Consider the following 14135-nt stretch of genomic DNA (forward strand, 5'->3'; position numbering starts at 1 on the left):
GACGGGGAGGAGTCCCGGTGACGTCGCCGCCGCCCGACATTAGAAATAACGAATTAAAATAAGCACAAAAAATTGAAATTGTAATATGTGGACAAACTAACCGATTTAAGCATTTTGATATCGTTAGATTAGTAGCGATTTTATTTATTTATTAATAGTATTTGCAGACCGTTTTGACAACGCATTTGAAATGTATTCACAGTGATGCTTTCTATCTTTTAAAAGTAGAATATATGTATCGAACAGGCCGAGTAGGTTTCCACAATTTACGAATGACGTAATTTTTGTCGCGTCTGCTAACACTGTTCCTGAATCAGCTCAAAGACAATTTGTCCCGTGAAATAGTCGCAAGGATCCGCTTGGCGATCTGATCTCAGGTCCGCCTGTGCGGAGCTGCGTCACCGTCGAGGAAGCCTCGCGGTATTTACGCTACCCAGAATCCCTTGTTCCTCCTTTCTGCCTGAACCGACATGGTGGGTACATAGCTTTCTTCTCCTGGATCTCATCATGGAGATTTATCCGCAACCATCCTTGTATTTGTGGTTGGCTTTACCGTCTGGAATATCAGCCTTGATTAAGTGAAATGTGTTTGACAAGATTACCAAAGTAGTGGTGCGTTTTGTTGGTGTTTTTGCTGGCTAATATGCACTTGTCGGAGCCGGCGCTGTTGGTTAGCTTCTATGGCTGTTCAACACGCTGTGCCGTTCTTGTGATGTCGACTAACACGCGTTAAACTAGTATCTGTTGCCGGTGTTCATGTGTGGTTTGTCGTCAAGTGTCACTCGGTTACCATTCGGTCTGGGTAAACGAAGGCCATGTTAGCATCGCTAGCTTGAGACGTGTGGCTGAGTATTAACGTTTGTATAAGACGGTTCTAGTCATGTGTAGCTTCATGTGTAGTTACGTTGTTAAGTGCATCTTAGTGTGCAGTTTATCATCTCAGTTTGTGCTAGATGTCGGGCTAGCAGTTTGCATGAGTTCAGCTGATACTGTCTTCAGGGAATGTGTTTTAAGTGTTTTTTTGTGTGTCTCCAACAGCCCAAGGGAAAGAAGGCTAAGGGGAAGAAGGTGGCACCAGCCCCTTCTGTGGCCAAGAAGCATGAGGCCAAGAAAGTAGTCAACCCCCTGTTCGAGAAGAGGCCCAAGAACTTTGGCATTGGTGAGACTATTTCTGAAATGTACCTCTGATGTACTTGTGCATGTGATGTAAATGAATATTTGCTATCTTATCAAAGATGATGACATTTTCCCACCAAGATCGCTGATGCACTCAATGATCTGAGGGTCTGCTCTTCCTGTTCTCTTGCATCTCTCTTCATATCTTGTTTCCATCTGCAGGCCAGGATATTCAGCCAAAGCGTGATTTGACACGTTTTGTCAAATGGCCTCGCTATGTTCGCCTGCAGAGGCAGCGGTCCATCCTGTACAAGCGCCTGAAGGTCCCCCCAGCCATCAACCAGTTCAGCCAGGCCCTGGACCGCCAGACAGGTACGTGGGTCACTCGGTTACCGTAGAATCAATCTTTGCAAATGATGGTCATAAACATTTGAGAATATCTTAAATTCACTGCCGAAATACCACTGTCTCTGATGCATCCTGTTGCTTTGGTGCGTGTGACATGAGTTTAGGAGTGAGTTGATGGTTTGCTCTCCTGTTCACAGCAACACAGCTGTTCAAGCTGGCCCACAAGTACAGACCTGAAACCAAGCAAGAGAAGAAGAAGAGGCTGCTGGCGCGTGCTGAGCAGAAGGCAGCTGGGAAGGGAGATGCTCCAACCAAGAGGCCCCCTGTCCTGCGTGCAGGTGATCAAATCAGTCCTTCAGGTCAACTAGAGCGCTACATCCACAGTACTGCACCGTCCGATCCGGATCTGGAACAGTTGTGCTCAGACTCTCAGTAATTTTGCGTAGTTTTCCGCTCCTTCGATATTTTAACAAAGGATGTACCGGCTGTTGCAGTTCAATATGGGCACATGGTGGGGACTCGAACTGTTTCTCTTTAATCCATGGTGTGCTTTTATTTCACAAGATGGTTTCCACCCTCAAAAGTGCAGATCTGACTTTGTAGAAGGGAAAATGGCCTGCTCAAACCCATCCTTTATCTGCATCACAAGTTTGGGATTTTCAACTTTCATTTGAAGTGCAGTATTAAAACCAACCAAAAGCTGAATTGTCATATTAAACCAAGCTTGGCTTCAAACATCTGTACCCCGCACATGTGAAATTCAACAGCAGTATTGTGGATGTAGCCTCAAACGGTTCTGTGGCTGTCATGCAATGATGTTTGAATTTCTTCACCTGAATCTCACCTTGATGGTTATTGAGCTTTTTAACCCTGAGCATTACCCTAAATGTCCACTGTAAGTCCAAAAAGAGAAACTGTCATAGTAACATCCACCTGTGTGCAGGTGTGAACACGGTCACCTCACTTGTGGAGAGCAAGAAGGCCCAGCTGGTCATCATCGCCCACGACGTCGACCCCATCGAGGTACGTCAGTCCTGCTGTCGGGGGGGGTTCATTCAAATGTTGGTCTCCAGCAATGATGTTTGAATTTCTTCACCTGAACCATTGTGTGGATTAAAACACGAGCTTTTTAACCCTGAGCACAGACCAGCTGTTGAAATTGAGGTCTTGGTATTGGGGTGTGACTGGTCAGCACTCATGAATGTTCCTGTCTGTCTTCAGCTCGTGGTCTTCCTGCCAGCTCTGTGCCGCAAAATGGGCGTTCCTTACTGCATTGTCAAAGGCAAGGCCAGACTGGGCCGGCTGGTGCACAGGAAGACATGCACGTCTGTGGCCTTCACACAGATTAATCCGTAAGTGGCTTCACTTTCACAAGATTGGTGCCCAGTAACACGTAATGATCTCAAACGTCGACCCACTTATCTTCCAGTGAGGATAAGGGCGCCCTCGCCAAGCTGGTGGAAGCCATCAAGACCAACTACAACGAAAGATACGAGGAGGTGAGTGTATGGAAAACAAGGCTCTCTGTTCCAAATGTTACTCTTGTTCTTCTATTAAACTATTTTCTTCCCCCCCCCCCCTTCAGATCCGTCGTCACTGGGGAGGCGGTATCATGGGCCCTAAATCAACAGCCCGCATCAGCAAACTTGAGAAGGCTAAGGCTAAAGAACTGGCCACCAAGCTTGGTTAAATTGTTTGGAATAAAAAAATGTGTCCTAATGAACGCACTGTCCTTGTCTGTTTCAAATGTCAGTGAGCCTGAAATGTCGCCCTCTGAAGTTGTAGAACTGACACCTGGAGTGGAGTTGCGCTTTAATGGTACATTGTGTATTGTGACCTAGGAACTTTGATCTGGGTCCACATTTGGTACCTCAGGGATATTGACCCCTGACCTTCCACTCTCAATCAGCAAGCTAACCAGGGGTGGCTTTCCAAGGCTGAACACTTGCAACTGAAATGACTTTCTCTTAATATTTCCAGATTTGGAAGACACCTGCTTGACCTTGTAGCAACATTCTTGAGTTACTAGTTCCAAGTAATTTCAGTGGTTTTCCAGTAAATGACTTCATTTACTGACCTGAAAATGAGAATATAAGTCAGGTGTAGATGCTGCAGACTGACGCTGGGTGGATATTACCTGTATATCAGCACATGTGTATTCCTTCTGCCCATGAGTTGATGAAGGTGCCCCATAAATGCTCCAGGTTAGAGACTGAGCAGTTTGGCATTGAAAGCTTTTTCCATTTCTTCTGTTTCCATACAGCAAGGAATGGTATAGATAAAAACTTGCTCATTCTGATTTCAATGTTTTTATTGGGCTCCTTGAGATCACCTCACATAAATACATAGTTTGACTGGTCTTACAGTTTGATCCTCTTGATGAACTTGGCGTACCACATGTAAGAGGTGGCAGCACACAAGCCATACCTGAAGTGAAACGCCAGGGGTCAGTGTCTTGAATCTTTGAAGCGCCTTGGTCACTCACCATGTTATGATGTACTGCATGTGCTCGTTTCTCAGTGTCACTCTTGTCTGCCCTCCAATCGGTCCACCAGGGATTGTGCTCGCTGCGAGTCGTAGGGCATTAACATGGTTATAAATGTTGCCAAAAACTGAACAAATATTTTTAATTGAAGAGCAACCAAACAAAGACTGGACTTTACCAAAGTCGGCATCGATGAAGATGGGCTCCGCTCCCGTGACGCTCGCCATGGCCTCCAGGTCGCGGAAGTGCCAGCGGTTTCTCTCCACGTCATTGTTCGGTACAAAGGGTTTTCGGACCTCCGTCAGGCGGACTACGCCGACCACATTCACCTCATCCTCCACCTGCACCAAGTGTTAGTGTCTGTGTCTTTCGTTGCAAACGGCCCATCAATAATCCCTCTGCTGTTACCTGTCCCTTCATCCTGGTCTCCGGTCGGATCTTCTGCCTCGGAACATAACCTCTGTTTACCAGGATCGTGATGCTACAGCGCAGACAGATCCGGAGTTACGACCACAAGTCCAGAACCAGCGCGAGTCAGGTGACCAGTTCTCACCCGAGATCGGAGCAGTGAAATGGGGTGATGACGTTTGCTCCGGTCTCCCCACTTGACGAGAGCCTCCCTGCCTCTCTGGCCTCCTTCTCCGGGTCAACAGGTGATCGCGGCAGGACGTAGAGCTCCTTAGAGTGGTCGTACTTCCCTCGGACCTTCACCCGTCTGTACTCCAGACCGTTCAGCTCCTGCGGACTGGCGGGAAAACATGTAAACAAAACAGACCATCAACACCATCCATACATCATAACAGGCCCACAAACTGAGGTTCATCACAAGAACTGGACAATGCATGTAGCCATTTCACCATGAACATATCATGAACATCAGAAAGCACGAGTGAATGAATTACTCCAGAGGAAGCGGAATGGGCTCAGCTGTCGTGAGTTTGGTCAGTTCATTGATCAGCTCCAGCTTCCACTGACGCCGCTTCACCTGGGCACAAAAGGAGGACGTTAACGTTTGACTTCCGTCTTCACTGACTGAACAAGCAGTACCTGCCACGTCCCCAGTCCGAACGTGGTGGCGGGGATCAGCAGTAGGAACCATTTAAGGAAGGTGTCACCGCTTTCTGCTTTAGCCGCTGCAGAGCTGAACTGTCCACACTTGACAAGGCGGCCTGGACATGAATGAGATGGAGGATTATCAGAAGAGTTATGAGAAAATACTTCAGCACGTGAACTCACTTGCAGCAACAATGATTTTGCAGTATAAATATAAATACAAAGAAACTGCTTTTTAGAGGAAAGTCTGGTGTGAGCTAACCCTTTAAGTAAATTGAGATTGACTTCAAAACAGCCCATAATTTCGGTGTCAGAGGACGATTAAGATCGAAATGCTTGCACGTGAAGCAATATTTACATCGCACAAGTTGGAATGGTCAGATATACATCTTTTTAATGCAGGTTTTTGCATTGCAACGGCTCCTTCAATCTTTGAATAAAGAGTGAAATGAAATGTCGACTTGCCGTCGGCTTTTTTGAAGAGAGGCAATCTGGACAGGAAAATACTCCTCTTGATGTAAACAACATTCACCTGCAAACGCAACGTTTACACTTAAAACACAACAAATATAAGTGAAAAAACTTGATAAAAGCAGCACTTTGATTTACCTGCTTAGTTAACTTAGCGAGAGTTCTCGTGTAAAGCGCCCAGAAAGACGTTATCGGAGCCATGCTGCGTGTATAAAATAAGATTCACCTTCGAGATAGCATACATACATAACTGTCATGTTTCCAGTCGCAGGCGGACACTTTCAAGGTGTTGCACCTTCCGGTGTTCAAAAGTTCCGCCCCCAGTTTCCTTCACGTGTGTTTGGAGCTGTGTGTCTTTTCGGCTCGTTAGTTTAACATTAAAAGCAGCGGGTTTTCCACTATAAATGGATCTGGCTGCAAGGGATTCTTATATTCAGAAGCTCGCCAGCCGAGTGATTTCCAACCGAGAGCAGGAACCGAAGAAGAGACCGTTCGGTGAGGCCAAATAGTGAAGATGACTTTTGCTCACTGTGCTCTCCGAGTGAAGTAAATTTAAGACTTTCTCGCTTGTAACAGTTGCGCATGTGCGCAGTTCTGAATTCTGTGATTGATGAAAACGAAAGTTATGATGCAGAAATATACCGAAATATAATATTGTCTCTCAGTTTACTTTAAAAACTATTTCCAGACAGGAGCAGACAAGACTGAAAACATCCATTTTTGTGTAACTGGTTGTCATTTTATTGCTGTTTGTTTGTGTAGTGCCTTACAGAGGACCAAATGATGGTGGTCCAAAGAAGAAACAGGGTAAAAAAAAGAAACTTACCAAAGAGAATCTGAGCAACAAGCCCAAGCAGAATCCCATACCACAGAAGAAGCCGTCACCTGGTCAGGCGACACAAAAAGTGAACGGCTCGCTACCTGTCGCCGCGAAGGCAGCAAAAACCCCTGAATGTATGTGGGCTCAAACACATAAGTCTAGGTTAATGTGACGTCAACGGTTTCAGTTTATACCTCCTCTCTCACAGGTGTAAAGTTCTCAACTGTTGATGTCCTGCGAAAGAGGCTGCATGAGAAGATTGAAGAGTCCAGAGGGCAGGTACGGCTGAGCAGTAACTGACGGCACAAGTTTGGATTCGAGTTTTGTTGAAATTTGAACCCAAAAAAACAAAACATACAGTTAAAAAAACTGCTCCTGCAATGTATGTATGGATGAATATTACGTGTGCTACTTCTTAGGGAGCACCTAAGGATGCATTATCTGAGGCGGTCCAGGCCAAGCGAGCCAAGAGGAAGCTGGAACGAGAGCGAAAGAAAAGAAAGAAGAAGGAGTTCAGGATGAAAAAAATGGCCGAAGAGACCGCACAAGAGCAGCCGCCAGAGATCAAAGAGGAAGAGGTGAAGCCCAAACCTGCTGAAACCAAACGCAGCCAGACCGCACTCATCTTTAACAAAGTGGAGACTGTGGAGGAGAGATATGTGGACAAAGCCTTGAAAAAGAAGATAAAGAAGGAGAGCACAAAGGGAAAAATCACTCCACTGACCGGGAGGAACTACAAGCAGCTGCTGACTCGGGTGGAGGCGAGGAAGACAAAGGTGGAGCAGCTGAGAGAGAAGGATGAGGGGAAAGCTCGCGAGTTGGAAGAGAAGATCAAGTGGACCAACACTCTGTACAAAGCCGAGGGGCTGAAAATCAAGGACGATGAGGACATGCTGCGAGCCTCCCTGAAGAGGAAGGAGAAGATGAAGGCGCAGAAGAAGAAGCGATGGAACGAGCGCAGTGAGAACATTCTGGAGAAGATGCAGAAGAGGCAGGACAAGAGGAGGAAAAACATCCAGATGCGGAAGCGAGCTAAAACGGAGAAGAAGAAGGAGAAGGCCAGGAAGAGGGGCAGGGTGCTGCCAGAAGACTTGAAGAAAGCATCAGTCTAGAGTTGTAGTCTGGTAGATGGGAGGCAGTGGCTTTGTCAATAGACGGCGACTAGTGCAAACATTGTGACCTCGTCTATCATTGTCATCTGACCCCTGCTGCGCGGTATTACACCAGCACTGGGGAAAACGTGTGCAGCAGCTGCTTGGGGATGATCAAGTCTGTTAAAAAAAAAAAATCTGAACGAGAATGAATTCCAAATTGTTCCACTGACTTTTGGGGTGGCAACATGTTTGGGCACGTGGTCCTTGTGTGTTGACTGACTATGAATCACTGAAGGGCAGCCAAAATGTTTTTAACATTCATAAACTAACCAGCAAAGTTTAGTCTTTGTTTCTGTCTTTCCTCCATGAGATCCGATTATGAATTGAAACCTGTCATTACACTTTTTGGAAAGATTAAAAAAATGAATCCTAAATAAGTGTTATTCATAGTATTAATGTCTAGTACTCATGATGACAATACACTTTAGAGTTTACATAAACCTCAACGCGCAGCAGACACTTTTTATTTAATTTTTTTTTTTTGTTTGAACTACTTATCTTTCAGACTGACCCATACAGAAATGGTATTAATTTGAATTCTATAGTTTTTGTTTAACCTCTCCCTTTACAATATGGAAGTGTTTCTAACTTGAGGTCTTTAGCTTCAAGTCAAGTTCAGTATATGGATGTGTTTGTCTCTTCTTTATTTAAATTTTTTATTGCTATATTAATTGACTAATCAGATGGTAGACACATGTCTGCTAACTTCCTGTTCCGTGGAAATCGCTGTATACTGACTCAGTTTAAATAGACTTTTGATAGAAAAGTAGAGTGTAGAATGCACCGGGACTGTTTAGCTGTCGGTCAAAGTCGCGCATATGAATATGTTCATGGCACTTCAATTAAATAAAAATCTCACGCCGCTCATATGCAAATACGTATTATTAAATATATATTTAATACATATTTATTGAAAGGCTTGTCCTTGTTGTTTATTTAATGTAGCCACGCCCCCAGCCGGAAGTTGGCACGGAGTAGACGAGTCTGCATAACATCAAAACAGTTTCCCCTCAAATACAAATCTGCTCCACAAGTTCCTTCAATGAATGGATGTTGTGGTCAGGAATCTTTGTAGTCCGGCTGTGCGACGGTGTACAAGTATTCATAAGGTACTGTACAGTGAGTCGACGCAGCTTCATTGTAGCAGTGTTTTTATAGCTTCGCTGTCCACGATCTTTAGACTCCGGTCGTCATGGCTCACAGAATCCACACCAGGCGGCTGGAGGGAGTCGATAAAAACGTCTGGTAAGTGAAAGCCATGCAGATCTAGTGTGGAAATATCCGACCCACAGCCACGGAGGGGTTGGTTTCAGTTACTATTGAACTGTGGAAACGGTCAAGACAGGCTTGTCTGTACGTATGAAGTCCGTTACGCAGCCATTACTTCAACGCTCGTAACCGTGGTCAGGTGAAGAGCGAGTGTGATTCTCACTGGGAGCGAAGTCAGACGCGATGTGGAGCAAGGTTTCTTTGATGTACAGTATATTCATGTCACGTAGTTACAGTATTGTTGAAACGAGCGTGCGTTAGTGAGTCCTCACTAATGATGACAGAACATTAAAATACAAAGTACAAACATGAGGTGAGTAAATAGAAACGTTTTCGAAAAAAAAGTTAATATAAGAGGAAAAACAGAAATAAATGATGGGCAAAAAAAGTAATGGAATGAAATATATCGGTAGAAGAAGGGGGAAATGGCATATACAGCAAAAGCATTTAAGACAGGTATTTCCTTTAGATCAAGTGTTTCCCTTCTAGTCCTCTAAATGGCTACTTAAGAGCTCATTGTTGCTGTTTGAAGCTACTTGTGACTAGCAATTCCTTGAAGATAACATCCCCTTTAAATCCCCTGTTTTACTTTGAGCTGCGATAACAGGAGGTGCTGATCAACCATGTGAAGGTGCTGAGAAGAGTGTTTGTTGAACTTTGTCAGTGGAGTTCTGAGTGGAGCTGTTGTCTATTAACAGGGTTGAATTCACTCAGCTGGCAGCCGACTACAAAGCGGTGAACCTGGGTCAAGGCTTTCCTGACTTCTCGCCTCCCAAGTTCGTCCAAGATGCTTTCTGCCAGGCTGTTGGTGGAGGCCCAGCGATGCACCAGTATACCAGGGCTTTTGTGAGTAGAAACTGTGGAACATTGAGTTTCATAAACAATAGATATTTTTTTTTATATGCTATTGCAAATGTATGAATAACTCTTCATATGTATTTAATGTTTTGGTTTTTCAGAAATAGCTTAATTTGAATCATTACATCGGAATGGTTTTGCTTTAATATTTTCACATTTTGATGGATTTGCTTCAATTTTTCTTTTGGACTGGGACATGTATAAAATTCCCACCACATGGCATCGCCTTTTCTATTGTGGTTTGGAGTTTGAATGAAGCTAAAGTATTGTGATGCTTCATCCACAGGGTCACCCGCCTCTGGTGAAAATTCTGGCTAAGTTCTTCAGCAGGATCGTGGGACGTGACATCGACCCCTTTGAGGACGTGCTGGTCTCTGTGGGAGCCTACCAGGCTCTGTTCTGTGCGTTCCAGGCGCTGATCGATGACGGGGACGAGGTGCCTCCTGATCCTCGCTTGCATCTTGAGTCTCCTGAGCTCTGCGTCTGACATCAGCTTTCTTGCAGGTGATCATCGTGGAGCCGTTTTTTGACTGCTACCAGCCCATGGTGAAGATGGCGGGGGGGACGGCGGTGTACGTGCCGCTCAGACCTGTGAGGACGCGTCTCTCTCGCTGTTTCCGTGTCTGTCTTGCTTCTAGATGTCCACATCAGAGGGTCACTTTGGAGTGGCAAGGCTGAAAAAAATGTGTCAATGATCAGTTGGCCGCCCTGAATTCTATGCCATAACTCCACAAATAGATAAGATAAAAGGATGTTTTCCTTCATAGCATTTAGTGTCCTTTCATGGATTAGTATTTTCAGGCTTTAAATGACGCCATCAATTTGCTAATGCCCTCGATAGTGCCACGACATGGTGCTGATATTTTGCTATTGAAATGGTCAATCTTTTTACTAATAACAGACACCCTAGGCTTGTACTTTTGAACTGTGGGAGGAAATCAGAGTGCTCAGACATGCAAGAATGCTTAAATTCTTCAAAGGCTTTAAGGACTTCTTATAAACTTGTTGAGGTTAGAAATTCATCTAAAACCATTTTGGTTAAACAAAAAAAGAAGAGTTTTGAAAATGTCCGAACCAAGCCACTGAGGTTTATTTTTTATTTCTGGCTTCGCTACTTTCCCTCCACCACCCAAACTAGCTACATTTCAGAATCATCCCCTTGCCACCGGAATATTCATTTGAGATTTTGCTCAGAACAAAACTTGAGTTTTCTTGAAGGGGTTTCTTGGTGCATGTGTGTGCAGAGAGTTGAGGGAAAAGCGGTGCTGTCGAGCGGAGACTTTGTCCTGTCAGCAGAGGAGTTGGCCAGTAAGTTAACACCACGTACAAAAGCCATCGTCATCAACACTCCCAACAACCCACTCGGCAAGGTGAGGAGTTGACCTGCTGCTCCTGCTGCTGCTGCTGCAGACATGTAGCTTTGTTTTAATGCTGTTTTTCCACCATGTTTTTTTAGGTTTACAAGACAGAGGAGCTCCAAATGATCGCGGACCTGTGCATCAAACACGACCTGCTCTGCATTAGCGATGAAGTTTACGAGTGGCTGACCTACGATGGAGCCAAGCATGTGAAGATCGGTGAGTCGGGAAAGTGTGATTTCACTTTCCCCATGTTAGCGTTCTCGTGTTCTGCTTGTTTTAGATGTTATGTTTTTTGTTATGTTGGGGAGCAAGGTGGAGATGGAGAGGCTTCATTTCCCGAGCTCATTTGCAAACAGTGATAATGGATGGCTTGTTTTGTAAAAATAGATATCAGACATTACAATGTCCATGTTCGATATTCATCAGATTGTTCACCAAAATGAAACTGTTCTGTGACAAAACAGACGTTGCTGACATGGATTTTAACTGTCAGAAATCTAATAATGACAGTGACAGATTTCTGAATGAAATGAGTGATTTATTTCTATTCACCCTTGAAAAATTGCTCCATAACAACCACCATTTCTTTAAAAAGAAAATTAATGTTGACAGAATGTGGGTGTGAATGACGCCCTTTTGTTTGACATGTTTTGTTTTTAGTGTTGTAATGTGTTTTGTCATAAATGTGATACAAAGATATATATATTTTACTCAATATAAATGCCTGAGATTTATTTTTTCTAGTTAATTTGATCATTTTTTTAGCTGTAAAATACCATTGATCACAGTGTCTTCACTGGGACAGCAGGTGGCAATAGCGTTCACATCCTTGTCCCATTATCAACATTAAATATTCTTGAAATTGTTCTGCAGTCAGAGAGATGAACGATTTCAGTCATCATCTGCAACATCAGTTGGTGGTGAATCAGTCAGTATAAAATATTTCTTGTGGTTTTGAAGAGATGTCCTGGAAATGACAGGTGCCTGAATCTGAGCTCATGGAAGGGTTAACCCTGGTGTGTTTGTCAGCCAGTCTGCCTGGCATGTGGGAGCGGACCATCACCGTGGGCAGCGGCGGGAAGACGTTCAGTGCCACAGGTTGGAAGGTAAGACAGGGAGCTGGACAGCTTTAAGACTGACCCTTGAGTTGACCCGCCTGGTGTCCACAGGTGGGCTGGGTCATCAGCTCCAGGGAGCTCATCAAGCACATGAGAGTGGTCCACCAGAACTCCGTCTACCACTGTCCCACCGCGGCGCAGGTGATCACGTGCCCCGTTCTTCTGAGATGAATGTAGGAGATGACTCTTTTTGTCCACTAGGAGGCCGTCGCTCGAGGGTTCGAGAGGGAGTATGAGCTCTTCGGGTCTCCAGAGAGCTACTTCCAGCAGCTCCCTGCGATGCTGCAACACAAGAGGACGAAACTGGCCTCCTGTTTGCAGAGCATCGGTTTGACGCCCGTCATGCCCGAGGGAGGCTATTTCATGGTGGTCGACGTGTCCTCAGTCAGTAAGTGCAGATTGTCTCCTGAGTCCGTCTGATGTTCAAGAGCTGCTCCATTAGACCTGTCTCTCCATCAGCTGCTCCTCCATCACATCTCCTCACAATGTAAAATTAAACATTTTTGGGGGAAACAGAAGGCAAATGAGGGAGACACCTGAATGATGTTTGACAGTGGTAGCAACTAGATCTTCTGCTGCTCCCTCACAGATGTGGACCTCAAAGACGGGAACTGCAATGAGGAACCCTTTGACTACAGATTTGTGAAATGGTTAACAAAGGAGAAGGTGAGTGATGGTCCTCAGGGGAGACAGAAGTCACCAGTCTACAAACATGGACTGACAAGAGTACAATTATTTGGAGAGGAAACCAGAGCTAACACCAACTACCACTATTCTTTTTGCTTCCTTGTTTTTTTGACATTCACAAGTGCTTCTCCAGTGGTGGCGCTCACACTGTGTGGTTAAGGAGTGGCAGATTTACTCTGCCACACACCGGGAAGATATTTCCCAGCCAGCGTGTAGACAAACTAAAGTCAGATTGGAACCAAGTCATTGAACACAAACTGTCAGACCAAAGATTGATAATGTATTTAAGATTTTGTGTAAGTTAATGCAGATCATGACATGGTTATTTAGACTCTACTACTTCCAACTTCTCCTCAGGGTTTGGCCACGATTCCTGTCAGTGCCTTCTACAGCCCAGAGCACCGTGATGAGTTCGACAAATACATTCGCTTCTGCTTCGTCAAGGTAATTTGCTTATGTCAGTGTCCAGGTTATGCTTTGTTATCCGTATCGGTTTCTTCATGCGCTTCTGTTATCGGCCTTTAACTCACCAAGTGGCTCCGTTTGTACAAGTGACCTGCTGGTCGCGTTTGCTCATTGCACTGTGAACATGCTCTGAGAAGACAGTAACGCTTGTCCTCTCCACCTTCCAGGAGGACTCTACTCTCAGCGCTGCAGAGGAGATCTTGAAGAAGTGGAGTCAAGAAAAGTGACCACTGTCCAGATTTCAGAAAATTTGTCTCTGTGAGGCACTTTAACAATGTAATTCAATCTGAGCGTTTGGTCAGGTTATTTAAATCAATGTGTGAAAGATTTTATTGAGCATAATTTCGTTTTAACCCACCAGCCTTTCCGCAAGATAAGGATACACACCTGAAGAGTCATGCTGCTTTTTGTTTGTCCATCTTCCTCGTATCGGTTCATTCAACTGTTTTATGTTTTGTCCCGTCACTGGACCGTCTTGTTTCACATGACAGTATTAGGATGTTTCAATACAACAAAGGAGCTGTGAACAAAAAATGTCTTTTTTTTTTGTTTAAACTTTGTTTAACTTACTGTCTTGTTCGGGGTACATATAGTTTGACTCGAATTTTAGAAATGTGTGACAACAGGTAATAAAAATGGCATGAATCTGGTGTATTTAACGAGTGAAGCATATCTGTGGGAGGAACATACGCTTAAGTTAATAGAAATGCAAGTAATGGTAAAATGAAATTGTTTGACTATGAGTATGTAAATTTTCTCCTTCACTCGTTACTTGTTAAATACTGAATAAAACCTATGTTTACTATGTACTAAATGTAAAACACTTGTGCTCATGGTTATCGAGATGTTCTCCAGTGAAATTATAGTATTTTACAAATCATTTATTTGCCTTTTGACCATGTTATATTTGACCTTTCTCCTTGGTCGATT

General features: G+C 44.4%; 4 protein-coding genes and 3 non-coding genes across 9 annotated transcripts; 6 read left to right on the forward strand and 1 right to left on the reverse strand.

The window, feature by feature from the left end:
* The first annotated feature begins 435 nt into the window (after positions 1–435).
* Positions 436–3187, forward strand: rpl7a (ribosomal protein L7a). The gene is made up of 8 exons (XM_053879254.1): positions 436–473; positions 1039–1159; positions 1339–1488; positions 1662–1802; positions 2408–2487; positions 2686–2816; positions 2894–2963; positions 3050–3187. Exons 1-8 carry the CDS (start codon positions 471–473, stop codon positions 3152–3154), a joined length of 801 nt encoding a protein of 266 aa, XP_053735229.1. The 5' UTR covers positions 436–470; the 3' UTR covers positions 3155–3187.
* Positions 1197–1269, forward strand: LOC128752982 (small nucleolar RNA SNORD24). Its single transcript, XR_008413734.1, has one exon. It is a non-coding gene; the product is annotated as a small nucleolar RNA SNORD24 (small nucleolar RNA).
* LOC128752980 (small nucleolar RNA SNORD36) lies at positions 2272–2343 on the forward strand. Its single transcript, XR_008413732.1, has one exon. It is a non-coding gene; the product is annotated as a small nucleolar RNA SNORD36 (small nucleolar RNA).
* Positions 2535–2608, forward strand: LOC128752981 (small nucleolar RNA SNORD36). The gene has a single exon (XR_008413733.1). It is a non-coding gene; the product is annotated as a small nucleolar RNA SNORD36 (small nucleolar RNA).
* A 571-nt stretch (positions 3188–3758) lies between the features above and the next one.
* On the reverse strand, positions 3759–5759 carry LOC128767745 (surfeit locus protein 1). 2 transcript variants are annotated; one of them, XM_053880025.1, is made up of 9 exons: positions 5612–5759; positions 5468–5534; positions 4997–5118; positions 4852–4934; positions 4503–4694; positions 4358–4430; positions 4128–4290; positions 3950–4031; positions 3759–3891 (listed from the first exon to the last, which is right to left on the reverse strand). In XM_053880025.1, exons 1-9 carry the CDS (start codon positions 5672–5674, stop codon positions 3825–3827), a joined length of 912 nt encoding a protein of 303 aa, XP_053736000.1. In that variant the 5' UTR covers positions 5675–5759; the 3' UTR covers positions 3759–3824. The 2 variants fall into 2 exon arrangements, with proteins under 2 accessions (XP_053736000.1, XP_053735990.1); XM_053880015.1 differs by having other exon boundaries at positions 4997–5123; positions 5467–5534.
* Positions 5760–5789: 30 nt separating this feature from the next.
* Positions 5790–8138, forward strand: surf6 (surfeit 6). Its single transcript, XM_053880000.1, has 4 exons — positions 5790–5968; positions 6236–6427; positions 6502–6572; positions 6713–8138. Exons 1-4 carry the CDS (start codon positions 5878–5880, stop codon positions 7403–7405), a joined length of 1047 nt encoding a protein of 348 aa, XP_053735975.1. The 5' UTR covers positions 5790–5877; the 3' UTR covers positions 7406–8138.
* Positions 8139–8414: 276 nt separating this feature from the next.
* Positions 8415–14068, forward strand: kyat1 (kynurenine aminotransferase 1). Of its 2 annotated transcripts, XM_053853723.1 has the most exons (13): positions 8415–8556; positions 8628–8692; positions 9415–9562; positions 9861–10010; positions 10079–10165; positions 10819–10944; positions 11031–11151; positions 11965–12041; positions 12105–12194; positions 12255–12441; positions 12643–12719; positions 13098–13184; positions 13373–14068. In XM_053853723.1, the coding sequence occupies exons 1-13, from the start codon at positions 8494–8496 to the stop codon at positions 13430–13432; spliced, it is 1338 nt and encodes a 445-aa protein (XP_053709698.1). In that variant the 5' UTR covers positions 8415–8493; the 3' UTR covers positions 13433–14068. The 2 variants fall into 2 exon arrangements, with proteins under 2 accessions (XP_053709698.1, XP_053709697.1); XM_053853722.1 differs by lacking the exons at positions 13098–13184; positions 13373–14068 and having other exon boundaries at positions 12643–13085.
* The last annotated feature ends 67 nt before the right edge of the window (positions 14069–14135 follow it).

This window comes from Synchiropus splendidus, chromosome 1 (genome assembly GCF_027744825.2).
Source record: "Synchiropus splendidus isolate RoL2022-P1 chromosome 1, RoL_Sspl_1.0, whole genome shotgun sequence".
Classification (NCBI taxonomy): domain Eukaryota; kingdom Metazoa; phylum Chordata; class Actinopteri; order Syngnathiformes; family Callionymidae; genus Synchiropus; species Synchiropus splendidus.

Bases quoted from the DNA above. Each gene is read 5' to 3' on its own strand.
- rpl7a (XM_053879254.1), top strand. The intron at 1,160-1,338 runs GTGAGACTATTT...TTCCATCTGCAG, and splicing joins GCCCAAGAACTTTGGCATTG to GCCAGGATATTCAGCCAAAG. The intron at 1,803-2,407 runs GTGATCAAATCA...ACCTGTGTGCAG, and splicing joins GCCCCCTGTCCTGCGTGCAG to GTGTGAACACGGTCACCTCA.
- LOC128767745 (XM_053880015.1), bottom strand. From the start codon at position 5,674: ATGGCTCCGATAACGTCTTTCTGGGCGCTTTACACGAGAACTCTCGCT. The intron at 4,695-4,851 runs GTAATTCATTCA...TTTTCCCGCCAG, and splicing joins CCCATTCCGCTTCCTCTGGA to TCCGCAGGAGCTGAACGGTC. The intron at 3,892-3,949 runs GTGAGTGACCAA...GTTTCACTTCAG, and splicing joins ATGCAGTACATCATAACATG to GTATGGCTTGTGTGCTGCCA.
- surf6 (XM_053880000.1), top strand. From the start codon at position 5,878: ATGGATCTGGCTGCAAGGGATTCTTATATTCAGAAGCTCGCCAGCCGA. The intron at 5,969-6,235 runs GTGAGGCCAAAT...TTGTTTGTGTAG, and splicing joins ACCGAAGAAGAGACCGTTCG to TGCCTTACAGAGGACCAAAT. The intron at 6,428-6,501 runs GTATGTGGGCTC...CCTCTCTCACAG, and splicing joins GGCAGCAAAAACCCCTGAAT to GTGTAAAGTTCTCAACTGTT.
- kyat1 (XM_053853722.1), top strand. From the start codon at position 8,494: ATGGATGTTGTGGTCAGGAATCTTTGTAGTCCGGCTGTGCGACGGTGT. The intron at 10,166-10,818 runs GTGAGGACGCGT...ATGTGTGTGCAG, and splicing joins TGTACGTGCCGCTCAGACCT to AGAGTTGAGGGAAAAGCGGT. The intron at 10,945-11,030 runs GTGAGGAGTTGA...ATGTTTTTTTAG, and splicing joins CCAACAACCCACTCGGCAAG to GTTTACAAGACAGAGGAGCT.